This window comes from Cydia pomonella, chromosome 19 (genome assembly GCF_033807575.1).
Source record: "Cydia pomonella isolate Wapato2018A chromosome 19, ilCydPomo1, whole genome shotgun sequence".
Taxonomy (NCBI): Eukaryota; Metazoa; Arthropoda; class Insecta; order Lepidoptera; family Tortricidae; genus Cydia; species Cydia pomonella.
This window is the reverse complement of record NC_084721.1, coordinates 17928458-17941870: the sequence shown is the minus strand read 5'-3', so window position 1 is coordinate 17941870 and position 13413 is coordinate 17928458. Positions and strand designations below refer to the sequence as shown.

General features: G+C 38.4%; 1 protein-coding gene across 2 annotated transcripts in view; it reads right to left on the bottom strand.

Moving 5' to 3' along the window:
• LOC133528126 (hemicentin-1) overlaps positions 1–13413 on the bottom strand; it is a 569794-nt gene that overhangs the window by 318718 nt on the left and 237663 nt on the right. For both annotated transcript variants that reach the window (XM_061865357.1, XM_061865358.1), the window contains one exon: positions 7159–7320. In XM_061865357.1, the coding sequence (XP_061721341.1) occupies positions 7159–7270 (112 nt within the window). In that variant the 5' untranslated portion in view covers positions 7271–7320. The remainder of the gene's footprint in view (positions 1–7158; positions 7321–13413) is intronic.

Here is a 13413-nt window from a genome sequence, read left to right as displayed (position 1 = left end):
GGAAAACCTCGGCAGGGAGCTCAGGGAAATTCCTCTTAAACCGCACGTTATTTCGTTAGATTCAAAAAGCTATTCTTCACTCTTAACGCGTAGTTTTATCCGCTGCTACCTACAGATTTGTTGAAATCTACTATTATAGTTCAGTTTATAGTAAATATATTGATATTATAATGATATCAAAAAAAATTAGGTACCATTCCCATTCATTACAAAGTTTTTAACATAAAACTAGTTTTAATGTGATGCAAAAACGTTCATTCGTGTGTTAACTAAAGTTTTTAAATTGCAATATAATTTAAACTTTCTAAAATAGTTCGTAAGCTTTGTAGAGGTATTTTAATCTAATATTTCCAACTATAAGGCCACTTTCAAGAGAAATTTAATTTTGTGGAAAAATACTGCACGAAAGTTTTCGTAACATAGTACGAATAGTTTGCATGATTAAGGTAGTTTAATGGTAACCAAAATCTGGACGGACCGGACTGAATCTAGATAGTTGGTGTAGTAGAAACAAATGATAGGTGTCGGACTATTGACAATAATTAACATATGTGTGTTGGGTGGCTGTCAAAAGAAACCTGAAGACGTAAAACTGACACTGACAACACGGGACAGATTTTCCTGGCGCAGAAACGCAAGAAGGCCTGACCCCAAATGAAGTTGGGAAAAGGACAGGATGATGACGATGTGTGTTGGGTGGTTTAAAATAGTGATGTCTACCCACAAGGTTTTCGTAGACCTGTCGGGTAGTTAGAGTTACGCAAATCTCTGTTTTGATATTTTGCTCGGACATGATTTATCCGTGACCAGCTCGCGAGGTAACGATGCAGCCGACATATTGGCGAGAGGAGGTTCGGAACTGAAGGTGGCAGGACCGGAGCCAATTATACCTCTGCCTTATTATGCCTGGCTCCGTAACATGCTGCGACACAACACCAAGGTAAAACACCAACAGTACTGGTCTAACCTAGGCAGGCACGTGCAGGCAGACGAAGGAAGCCCTCCCGACAATCGACCCCGGTTTATCAAGGAGGCTGAGACAGTTGAAGAGGCAACAGCTCCGGCTTCTGACTGGGGCCATAACCGGCCACGCCCCACTTAACAAACACCTATTAACCCTACGTGTTACAGATAGCCCCCTCTGCAGGGCGTGCATGGAAGCAGAGGAGACAGCCGCTCACGCCATTCTCGAATGCTCAGGGGTGGCAGAGTACCAGGCACAATACCACGGTTCGCCAGGGTCTCTCCCAGAAGTCGTCGGCAACATCGAGGGTCTGCTAGGCTTCTTGGTAGAGTTGGGTTGGCAAGAGTAGTGCCGACAACCCACCACGCAAAATAGGCGCGATAATATGACGTCGAGTTGCGGAAACCAAGCTCACGAAGGAAACCTATAACCTATATCCGTGACCTTGACCAGTGAAACCTGCGTCAAAACATATAAAAAAAATGGTAACACAATAAACTTGCGACAAACCAGGTTTGATTATTTTTTTATATGAAATCATAGGTATCAGTCAGTTGATAGATAGATAGAGGTAGGGTCACCATGACAAAACTGTGACTAAGATAAGCCGATTTTGCACTCATACGTCAATAGGCTAGATGACAAATTTTTATTAATAGTATCAGTCGATTATGTTTTGAGGTCCATAATGGACACAGCATCAAAGCAATACAAAAGTCAGAAATGACAGAAAAAGTATGACAATCGTACTCTACACACGAAACGCCCCTAACTAAACGGTACTTGATCGTGACGTCATGAATGTTGGCAGTGAAATATTGCGTTTATCGAGGTATATAGTTGCTGTACATTTCATTTTATAATAATATTATTGGAACGAAAAGATACTTTTGAATCTTTCAGGTCTTCTATTTTTTATACTTTCCATATTTTGTTTGCTGTTTATTTTGATAAATTGCTCGTTTTCTGTTTGGTTAACACGATTTTGTTATCAAATTTAACACGTATCCTTCGGTTTGAGATATGGATAATGTGGATATGTGCGCTTCCTCCGTAAGCACAAGGAAACTGTCCTGTTATGTAATGAAAAAATTCTCCAAGGGAACCTATCTTTGCTTATGTTTTAAATTTAGTACATGCGTTTCAAGGGTTCCTGTACGATGAATGGGAGCAACGCGCGGAGATGAGAAATGAGTGGCATCAGAATCAGAACCTGCGTGAAAGGCATGGCAAAGCACGATGCGCTCTGGTTGAACCAACTCAAGCAGAGCTGCTGGTCCACGCCAGGAGTCAAGACACATCTGTTATCGATGCTGAAAGAAACGCCAATCGGCTATAGGGACCGTGCGCGTGGAGGGTCTACCATCTTGTGGCCTGAATCGGAACCATAAACATGCACATATAGACGTCACGATGTGTTTTCTTGTGCATAGTAGGTTCTGCCATCTTGTGGGCTACATCGAAACAAAAAACATCACATTTATGCTTCGCGCTAAATCTCTGACGGCTCCCTTGCTGCCTCCTACAGTTCATGCACGCTCCCTATACAGTCATCGCAATCGATGTAGGCTTTAGACTAGTTCCTCAAAATACCTCCTTAGTCGCTGCAACTATCATCTGCAAAGATGCTGTGGCCAAAGATGATGATGACATATAATCTATTACCAGGTGGGCGGAATACTTGACGTGGGTGACGACATATAAGTCATCATAAAAGTTGTAAGACATAATCCATCAATACAACGTTTGACGGAATGCATTTATTTTACTTTCGTCGTTGGCGCCTTTTTAATTATATGAAAGGAATGTGACTATGAATCAAGAATTGAAAACACAATTAAATATTTTAAATGCCATTGAGATCATTACCATAACGAACACACATTAATAATAGTAATTGAAACCGCGGTTTAATTAAAGACATTATGATATAAAGCGTGTAGCCAGCTTATTTTTAACTTTATTCCAAATAATTTAGATTTAAATTCTCATGCATGCAAGAATCGTATTTTTTTTCAAAATCCTATATGGTATAACATCGATAGTAAAATCAGAGAGCTATGGAGCGCGTGATGCTCGGGATTTCCCTGCGAGACAGAATTCGGAATGAGGACGTTCGCCAATGCACGAAAGTTACCGTCATCGCCAAAAGAATTGCGCAACTGAAGTGGGAATGGGCCGGCCATATCTGTCGCAGGGATGACGACCGACGGGGCCAATGAGTACTAACTAATCCGGAGACCTCGACTAAGAAGCCGAAACGACGGAAAACTACGAACTAGACAGTCGGACGATATTAGAAAGACGGCAGGGCCGACCTGGCATAGAACCGCCGCATACAGAACAACATGGATATCCAGAAAGAGGCAAACGTTCAGCAGTGGACGCGAATATGCTGAGAAGAACCAGAAGTAAAGTACACAAATTCTCGCCTTACCTAAATGACTTCAAGTTGGAAAACGTATGCAAAGTAATTACCATTGTTACCAAAGTAATTGCCAGTGTCTTTCATTCCCCTTGGTGATAGGAGCCATGAGACCTCTATTTCCATAACAGGTACACACAATTTTGATTGTTCTTACACTGATGGTAACCAAACTTTGATTTTGGATAGTCTGATTACATCAGGGTCAACATCGCTTTCAATTGGAGGGGCCATCGGAACGTAATTTCAATCTATATTTTAGTCCATTTTTGGAGATCTGTCCTGGGACTAGTTCAATAGTAGTTTGTTTGAACTTTATATTAAGGGTACAAATTGAAACCCGCCGAGGTGTAGCGACCGCAGACAAATACTGGAGACTTCGTCATGTCGCTGTGTTGGATTCGAACCCGATTATATACCGCAGCACCGTATCTAATTGGTTCCGAGTGTTTCATGACGTCAGCGGCACGACAGAGAGCTTACCGCGAACCACGTTCGACGTGTAGCCTCCCACTTACGTACGAATTTACAATGTGCGACAGAGAGGTAACAAGTCGAACATGGTTCGTGGTAGGCCCTCTGATCTGCAGTTGGGCTCAGCGGTAGCTGGGCTTCGTGTCGCTGAGTTCGAATGGTATTTCATAGATATACATAGAAACCAGTCGTGACGAGGCGACGTGTCGTCTGCAGTCGCCTTACGTACCTGGGTTCCAACTTGTACCTTAATAAACATTTTTTTATACCAAGTCTGCCAACAAGCATACGGCCGCCTTATGGTAAGCAGACACCGCAGCCTATATGGACGCCTGCAACTCCAGAGGTAGAATAAAAAACTACTTTATTTTATTCAAGTATGACAAGTCAAGTCATTATCATCTAGTTCATGATAAGCAACGCGGGCTTCGTCAAGTGGACAGAAAACAAATTAGCTATAGCCTTCCTTTGCCTACGCTCCATTGACAAACAGCTGTTGTCTAACTATAAGGCCAGAACACACCTGTTGCTACGCGTAGACGTGGTGTGAAATGTGTGGCGTCTCTCATAAGGATCTGTAATTAGGTACAATGCGTCCGTGCACACGCACATCTACGCACACGCATCCGGCGTGCACAAGCCTTATAATGTTGGATTGAGTCGATGCCATAAAATATTTTTTCGACAACGCAATGCTTACTTTTTTTTTACCAAAAATTATCCAAAAAAAACAGTTGTCTCATTAAACACAACACAGTCATGAAAGAGAACATAAAAAAACTAGATAGGTTGTTTTTCAAAAAGACAAGCAAAACAAGAATTCAAAGCACAGAAGTTAAATTAGCGAATCAGATCCAAGAAACATTTTCCAGACTAACTTAAATTTCTTTCGAGCTGCGAAAGAAAAAAGAAATCTTAATAGCTCGCTCTAACATTGGAGGTGTTACGAGTGAAGTAATTATGGCGCTTTTAAAAAATTCAGTTTTGAATTTGCTTGTGAATTTTTACGTTTCTAGTTTTCTGGAGTTTTTTTAATGGTGAAATGCTGTTTAGTTATAAAAAGATGTGTTTCAACTCGTGGTAACTTAGCACACATAAACTGATATAGATGTCACATGCTAACGAATAAGTTTTTCGGACAACAAAACAGTTTCGATAAGTACAAGCTTTTATCGTGACTTTTTTTCAACAGGCAACTAATACTCAGACATGAGACAATTCTAACAGATTTAAACAAATGTTGCGTTGTTTTATCACAGAGCTCCTATGGCCACCTCCTGTGTCCGCATCAGTTCCGAAATTGAAGCGCTTACCTTGTACACATTGTACAAGATGCCTTTAGTCATACGAAATGTGCACGTGCTAACGAGCTCCCGTGCATCGAAAAAGAAAGACACTTATTTTTAACGAGTGTAACAAAGATAAATGATATGCGAAAATCAATCAAGAAAAACAGGTTCATACGTAGGTAAAGAATGGAAGTATTTTTTTGTGCTCCTTATGTATCCCCTTTTTTGGGTCGTGGGTTTTGTACTTTTTAGTATTTGTTGTTATAGCGGCAACAGAAATACATCATTTGTGAAAATTTCAACTGTCTAGCTATCACGGTCCATGAGATACAGCCCAGTGACACACAGACGGATGGACAGTGAAGTCTTAGTAATAGGGTCCCGTTTGACCGTTTGGGTACGGAATTCTAAAAAGAAATCCAAATGCCGCGAAATGAGGCATGTTAGGGTTTTAAAATACAAATTTGTATGTATACATGTACCTATAGCAGTAATTAGCTTTGACTTATTGAGTACACACTAAAAAATGTACAGAATACGCCGTCACAAAGCCGCAAAACAATTGCGTAAATATTCAACACCACATTATCATAATTGATTAATAAGTTTACCAACCTTTTGTTTGCTCACCAAATAAATCGCGCTTTGGTAACCGGTATCTGTTAAAAACTGTCAACAGTACTAATTAATTACAATTGATAGATAACTTAAAAAAAATGATATTGAGGTACAACATGTAATTGGTGCAGTCATGTCCATTTGCAATTCCTTATTGACGTACACCCTAAACCGAGGAGCGTGTATGAGGAATGTCATGAAAGTGAAGTAAGCCAAAGAGGTATGTCAGGATCGTAGCAAATGGAAATCCGCGGTCTCTGCCTACCCCTTCGGGAAATAGGCGTGATTATTATGTATGTATGTATGTATATATGTACAACTAATTCGACGATACGGCAACAATACAATTCGACATGTCACGTTGGTAACTATACATGTAGGTACAACTAGTAAGTATGGCCACTACTTATTATTATTACTATGTGCCCATATTGTCCCACTGCTGGGCAAAGCCTTCCCTCTTATTCTTCCACGTGCCCCTATCCTCGGAAGTCTCCCACCAGTGTCTGTCAAAGGCGTCAAGTTCGTCCCGCCATCTCCGACGAGGTCTACCGTGACGCCTTACAATTTGTAGGACCCAACGGGTGACTGTTTTGGACCACAGGTCATTCGGCAGACGTGTCCTACCCAGTCCCATTGGAGCTTAGCGGCAGTTTCAGCTACATCAGTTATTCCAGTTTTGGTGCAAAGTATTGTATTTTTAATGCGATCGGTTAACTTCACGCTCAGAATACTAACATCAAAATAATTCTACGGATTACATTCACGTATTTTTAGTCACTCGCGCGACATGTTTCGGAGAGCTTAGGTCTCCTTTCTCAAGCACTCACAGTGCGAGCAGCGTTCACGACGGCCGTGAATCGCGTATTGCGCGCGCGCTGATAGAACCGGTTGGGGGAGATTTTGCGCTGTCGTAGTAGGCGGGCATTGTGGTGTGGTGTTTGGGTTTGAGTCACCTACCACTTGTAGCAACAAACAACACGATCTCACTATGTTCACTACACTGTCAGTCTGTCACCACATTCACTAGTTCGCTGACAAACCTTGAGTTTAGATTTCTGAGCCAGGCAACGGCGCACCGTGCGCCCGAAGCTTGCACATGGTACTCACACATTCACTCTCTACACTGTGACACTACTCTTGATTGCCTTATTGTGTTATTAATAGACTCTGACGACGTTAACTTTGCAAAAACTTGGAGTAAAAATACCCTATAAGCTCCATACTTGCCGCAGCACTTGGCAAGAAAACTAAGCGTGGTCCAACTCTATAAGTGTCAAGATTCGAGACCTCTGAGTAAATTCTCCATGTCGACTAACTATTAGTTTACTTTTTTTTTTTTAACTGATCGGCGATTGGCTCTAGAACGACTAAAAACTAAAACTCACCTGGTTTATCAAGATCGCTGAGAAAATCCTCCGTGTCGAAGGCATTCGTTCCTAGTACCATCAGAGCTAGCCAGGCGACGACTCGCGCGCCGTGCGCCCGACGCTCGCACATGGCACTCACGCATTCACTCACTACACTGCACTGACACTACACTCGATTACCTGGAACAAGATAATTAGTCGTTAGAACATTGTATTTGTGTCTATAAAAACACTCAAGGAAAAATAAAGAAAAAAACTATGAAGAGGGGACGACACAAAATTTTAGTTTTTCGACTAGACTACAGATGTAGTGAATAATCCTTTCCCTTCGTGTTTTCCCGGAAACGTTCGTATTTATCATGCTTCTTCAGTCAACCTCAGTACTTTTTGTACTCAGACGGACTGAAATAGCATGACACGTTCGTACGTTTTTGTAAAAATACGATGAGAAAGGATTATTCACTACATCTGTACTTTAGGTTGCCCAAATTAGTTAGCCAATTTGGCGATAGATGGCATTGTATACATATCATACTTAGTGTACGTCTTCTTGTAAGAAATCTTTTGTGTAAAGTTACTTGAATAATTGTATCGTGTAATCGAGTTAAACAAACTCGATCGGTTTTGTTTTTAATATTAACATCAGATGGCATCGCTTCAATATATTATTTATCAACAAAACTACCAAAACCTCGCAAATTACAGCTAACCTTATGATTTACAGACGGTTTTACACGAGTTACATAAATAAAGATTAAAACATTAAAATAGCTACCTAAAAGCAGCATGTTTTATTGCTTAAATATCTCTACGCACGCAAAGCGACTTTATTTCAACCGTTTCAACCAAACCAGCCAGGTGAGCTCTGTTGAAATCAAAAATTACTTTATCCAAACATGATCTTATACTTAAGGCGATGTTTAGAATGTAGCTGCAGCTACATAACTGTTGCAACATTACTGCTGTATCTGTCAATTTCCTTGATAACATGAGTGAGGGCTTGAAAGTCATAATCGTAGTAGTTAGTTATGTGGCGGCGAACGGCACTCATTTTATCAACGGAATAGACAATAATGCAGCTGCAGTTTATGTAACAAATGTGACAGTGCAATGCGACAAAGTGACACTAATCACGTAAGAGTCATACGACAGACATCGTAATCGATGGTTAAAAAAACTGTTTCACGCCGATCTTGACTTTTCGGGCTGCTCTGCTCGGGCGGGACTTGTTGGGGTGCTCAGAACTAGGACATAGGATCTTACTTACAATAACAATATAACACAATGGATATTTACAAATAATTACTATAACTAGCTTAAATCTAAAATAGGCCATTTAGGCATTGAACCAAGGATGCTGGCGGGATTTCCTCGTTGTATCACAATGCTCATACGTTATGCGAGGATGCCGCCAGCTCTTCGGTCACCAGTTACGTCAACCAGACGCTTCGCAATTTCTGCAAAAATCTTGTGCACGCTGGGACCGACGGTCCTAGATTTTCAACGCTTACAAAATGGTGGCACTATTACATTTCAAAGTAGGTTATAGGGTAGCTTACATCAACCATCACCATCAATTGTGTCATCATTTTGATGTTAAAATATAAGTTTGAATTGGCTTCAAGATCAATTCAACATCTTAATAAAGTATTAAAACTACTTTTTTGCCAACTTCTAAAGCTTCCACGGCCACATTTTTTCCCGACGGACAAGAAAAGAAGCGTAATTTTTTTACAAACACTTCGAGCTGGGAGCTTTCTTTCAGAACTCTTCTTAAATGTGTTTTTATTTTAGCAGTTCGATTGTGGGAAGTTTGAAACTATAATGCACTTCTGCTTTGCGCAGCTTTTTATTATTTAGTTCGTTTGCAGTGTTTGCAATGCAATGGTTTTATTGAATAAGATTTACCCGGATGCCGAAGTACTTAATATGTAATGTTTTATGCGAAAATTTGCTTATTTACTTAGTGTTAAAAAGTATATACTTTAAATACAACATGATACGGACGGGAGGTTTATTTAGATTGTAAATATTGTAATAACAAATTATGAATTACATCTAGATGTCGCGGTAAGATTAAACTCTAATCTTGTTCATATTGTCCTGTCTGAAAACTAATTTTCTACATCAAAACACTGCTTAGAAACTTTTGTCAAACAATAACTAGGTATTTTGTACTTAATTCTAAACTTCTCCTACATGCACATCACTTGGAAATGTCTTTCACGAATAAAGTTTTTCCACTCGACTGTTCGCGAATATCTTCGTTCGTGGGGAAAATTTAATACTGAAAGGAAAGCAATATTAAAATTACGTGCTTCGCGAAGGTCGATGTACTGAGAAGACTGCTAATGTAGCCTTTTATGAGTTGTTTGAATTCTTTTCGTCTTTTTATTTGCATTTGTATACTTATGCCTGGATTCCGTAACTGGGGTAGAATTGAAATTTAAAACTTTATACCTTAATATCGTTTTTTTCGTCAACACACAGTGATCCGTTTTTTTTTCATTGTAGGTAACCCATTTTTTTTTAGCCAGGCGGCTTAATGAAATTCGTTATGGAAGTGTGGAAATCTTCATAGAAGTTTAATAGCCTCTTAACTTTGAAATTAAAAAATCCTGTCAATTACATCATTTGTGCATCTCCATCTCTATCTTCCTCAAACTTCAAACTCAAATTTCAATGAAATTCTGATGAAAATAGTATCAAATGAAAGGAAATAACACAACCTAATGATAATGATAAAATCCCTGTTTTCTAAGAATAGGTAGACAAAAAACGCTTGGAAAGATTATAGTAAGCTTTATTTAAAAGGATTTTTTGATTTTGAAAATCAGTAATTGTTTTTAGAAGCCTAGACAGACTCTTATGAGACATGTTAATATGTTATTCATGGAATTTATTACTTTCCTCAAATAAAAATAAAATCACAGAATTTTTAGGTTATATTATCAGCTTTAATTAGATACTATTTTCTTCAGGTATGTAAAAAAAAATTGAGCGGAGAAGCCAAATATGTGGTGTTTCTCCGTTTCTTTGCTCGCGAATGTAACTGCTTATATGAATTTCTTGTAAATTATATTTAAGAAGGTTTCAAAGGGAACTTTCTAAAAAATTAAATTCCAGTGTGTTGGTGTTGTGTTGTGATATTCCCAGAAACAAGAGTTTTAATTCAAGTAAAATTAAAATGAAGTTTTCTACTTGTCGATTGTAATGGTTGAATAAAAATTTCGTATACCAAACTATAATTGCGTAAGGGTCCCGTTTTTTGCCATTTGGCTACGGAACTCTAAACAAGCAGTAAGTACATAAAACATATGTTACCTTAGTACCGGATTGTTATAGTGTTGAGAAGTGCTGTCTACTGGTTAAAACGCGTTAGATAGGATACGGCCTATAGTCGTCAAGATAGGCCTGCGTGCGCCCTTTGCATTCGAAAAATATTCACTTCATTTGATAGCAATGTGAATGTCGATGCGAATGGTTAAAATGATGCGAATATTCGTATATACGAATGCGAGAATACGTGACATGTTGAAGTCCGCTAATTGTGGCTGGTGTAACTGAAGTTGACAATGTTTATTCTGTTTATCTAACTGTACTGTGGAGCCCCAACGGATATACCGATTTTGATCAAATATAATTATTTTAAGTCAAATTTTGGTTAATCATCATCGTCATCAGCCGAGTGATTACTGTATACTGTGGGTTCACTGAACAATTTCAATCTAGTTTATAATCAATTAAGGCTCCAAGAATTCTTATTTCAATTGGGTACTTGACACATGTTGAATATTATAACAAAATTTAGTTAAATGGATAGAAACTGAAACATCCATTATAAAAAAGTGGAATTTAAAAAATTATATTGAGATTATAAAAAAATACAACGCTGCGAAGTCTCAAAAAAAAATTTTTTTTTGTCTTTCAAAAATAGAAAAGAAAATGGTACCATTCGATTCCTACATTTTATTGAAAAATAAATTGTATGAAAACTATACACATAAACGCAATATTTCAGCGTCAAAATGGCAATTTCCTTGTTCTTCCATACATTTAGAACAGACTTATATGATGTGACGTCACATCACCTTATCATTTTGTTAGAGGCGTTTCAATCGTCGAGTGCGAGCGTCAGACTTTAACTCTCATTTCTGACCTTTGTGTTGCTTAAACGCCATGAGTATAGACATTTGATCCTTAGGAAAATCAAGATCGTTTGACATTATTTACAAAAAACAGTCAAGTAGCCAATTGTTGGTGAATTATTAGAATAGATTCACCAAAAATCGAAATAAGAAGCATTTATTCATAAGGAGCATTCCACGAAATTTTTTGAACATTTGGTATAAAAGATTTCTTTCTGTCACAATTCATGTAAAAATAGCTCAGCATAATGATTAACTTACAACATAAAAAATAGGCAATAAACGACATGACGTGTAGAAAAAATTATGACTAAAAGTCTGCGTGATTATCACACACTAGGTACATAAATATTATATATATGTAGGTATATTTAAAATGTATATCTGTTTAAGTTTAGTAGCATAGATTGACTTGTGTCTATTTGCATATCAACTCTTTACAATCCTGCACCAAACTGTTTCTGTTCAGCCCAATGGTTGACTAGTAGATAATGCCTCAAGACGTTAAGTCCGCCATTTGTACTATTTTAGGCAATATAGGGAGCGTGCATGAACTGTAGGAGGCAGCACAGGAGCCGTCAGATTTTTGGCGCGAGGCGTAAATGTGATGTTTATTGTTCCGATGTAGCCCACAAGATGGCAGAACCTACTATGCACAAAAAACACGTGACGTGTATATGTGCATGTTTATGGTTCCAATTCAGGCCACAAGATGGCAGACCCTCCAACGCGCACGGCCCCAATACGTAATAAAATGCGTTTGTACGGGACATCACATGGAATATCCCATAACCAGTTATTACAGTCAGAATAAGCCTCCTCTCCAAAAATAGCCTCAACATTTTATAGAAAACTATATACGGACCCTCCTCACAATATCCCTTACGCATCCCATGATCTTCACACATTCGCCGTTTTTTACCCCAAAATTTCGCTAGAACAGACAATAAATCGAGGGATGCCTCAAGGGTGTTAGGGTATTTTTATTTCACTCTAACGGGGATAATGTCATTTTTTGCGGCCCAAGTGAGGTTATAATCGTTTGTGGGCATTAAGAAACTATTTTATTTCATATTATTGAATATAGCACTATTGATTATACTATTAGGGTGTTATTCATAAACGTTTGTCAAAATTAACAAACCGTTGATAATCTTTTGTCCTTATTCGTCATTTTGACATTTCTGTTAGTAAAAAGCGGCCAAGTGCGAGTCGGACTCGACCATGAAGGGTTCCGTACCATTTATGACGTATTAAAAAAACTACTTACTAGATCTCGTTCAAACCAATTTTCGGTGGAAGTTTGCATGGTAATGTATATCATATATTTTTTTAGATTTTTCATTCTGTTATTTTAGAAGTTACAGGGGGGGGGGACACATTTTTTCACTTTGGAAGTATCTCTCGCGCAATCTATTCAGTTTAGAAAAAAATGATATTAGAAACCTCAATATCATTTTTAAAGACCTATCCACCAACGTATGGGTTAGATACCCCAAACGTATGGGTTTGATGAAAAAAGATTTTTTGAGTTTCAGTTCTAAGTATGGGGAACCCCGAAAATTTATGTTTTTTTTTTCTATTTTTGTGTAAACATCTTAATGCGGTTCATAGAATACATCCACTTACCAAGTTTGAACAGTATAGCTCTTATAGTTTCGGAAAAAAGTGGCTGTGACATAATCGGACAGACAGACGCACATGACGAATCTATAAGGGTTCCGTTTTTTGCCATTTGGCTACGGAACCCTAAAAAGAGATAAAATTTAACAGAGGCTCAGTTTTATGAATAAGGGGGTTAAGACCTTATTACAGAAATCAGAAATCATAGCATTTATTCGTCATAAACTATAACATACAAAACTATACCAGACCAAAAAACCCATTAAACATAGAATGAAAATCGGCCAAGTGCGAGTTGGACTCGCACAGGAAGGATTCCGTACCATTATCTATAAAAACGGCCACCCATCCAAGTACTAACCCCGCCCGACGTTGCTTAACTTCGGTGGTTGGATGAGAACCTCGATTGGTAAGAATTATTTATTTTATTCTGTTTTTAGTATTTGTTGTTATAGCGGCAACAGAAATACATCATCTGTAGAAATTTTAACTGGCTAACTAT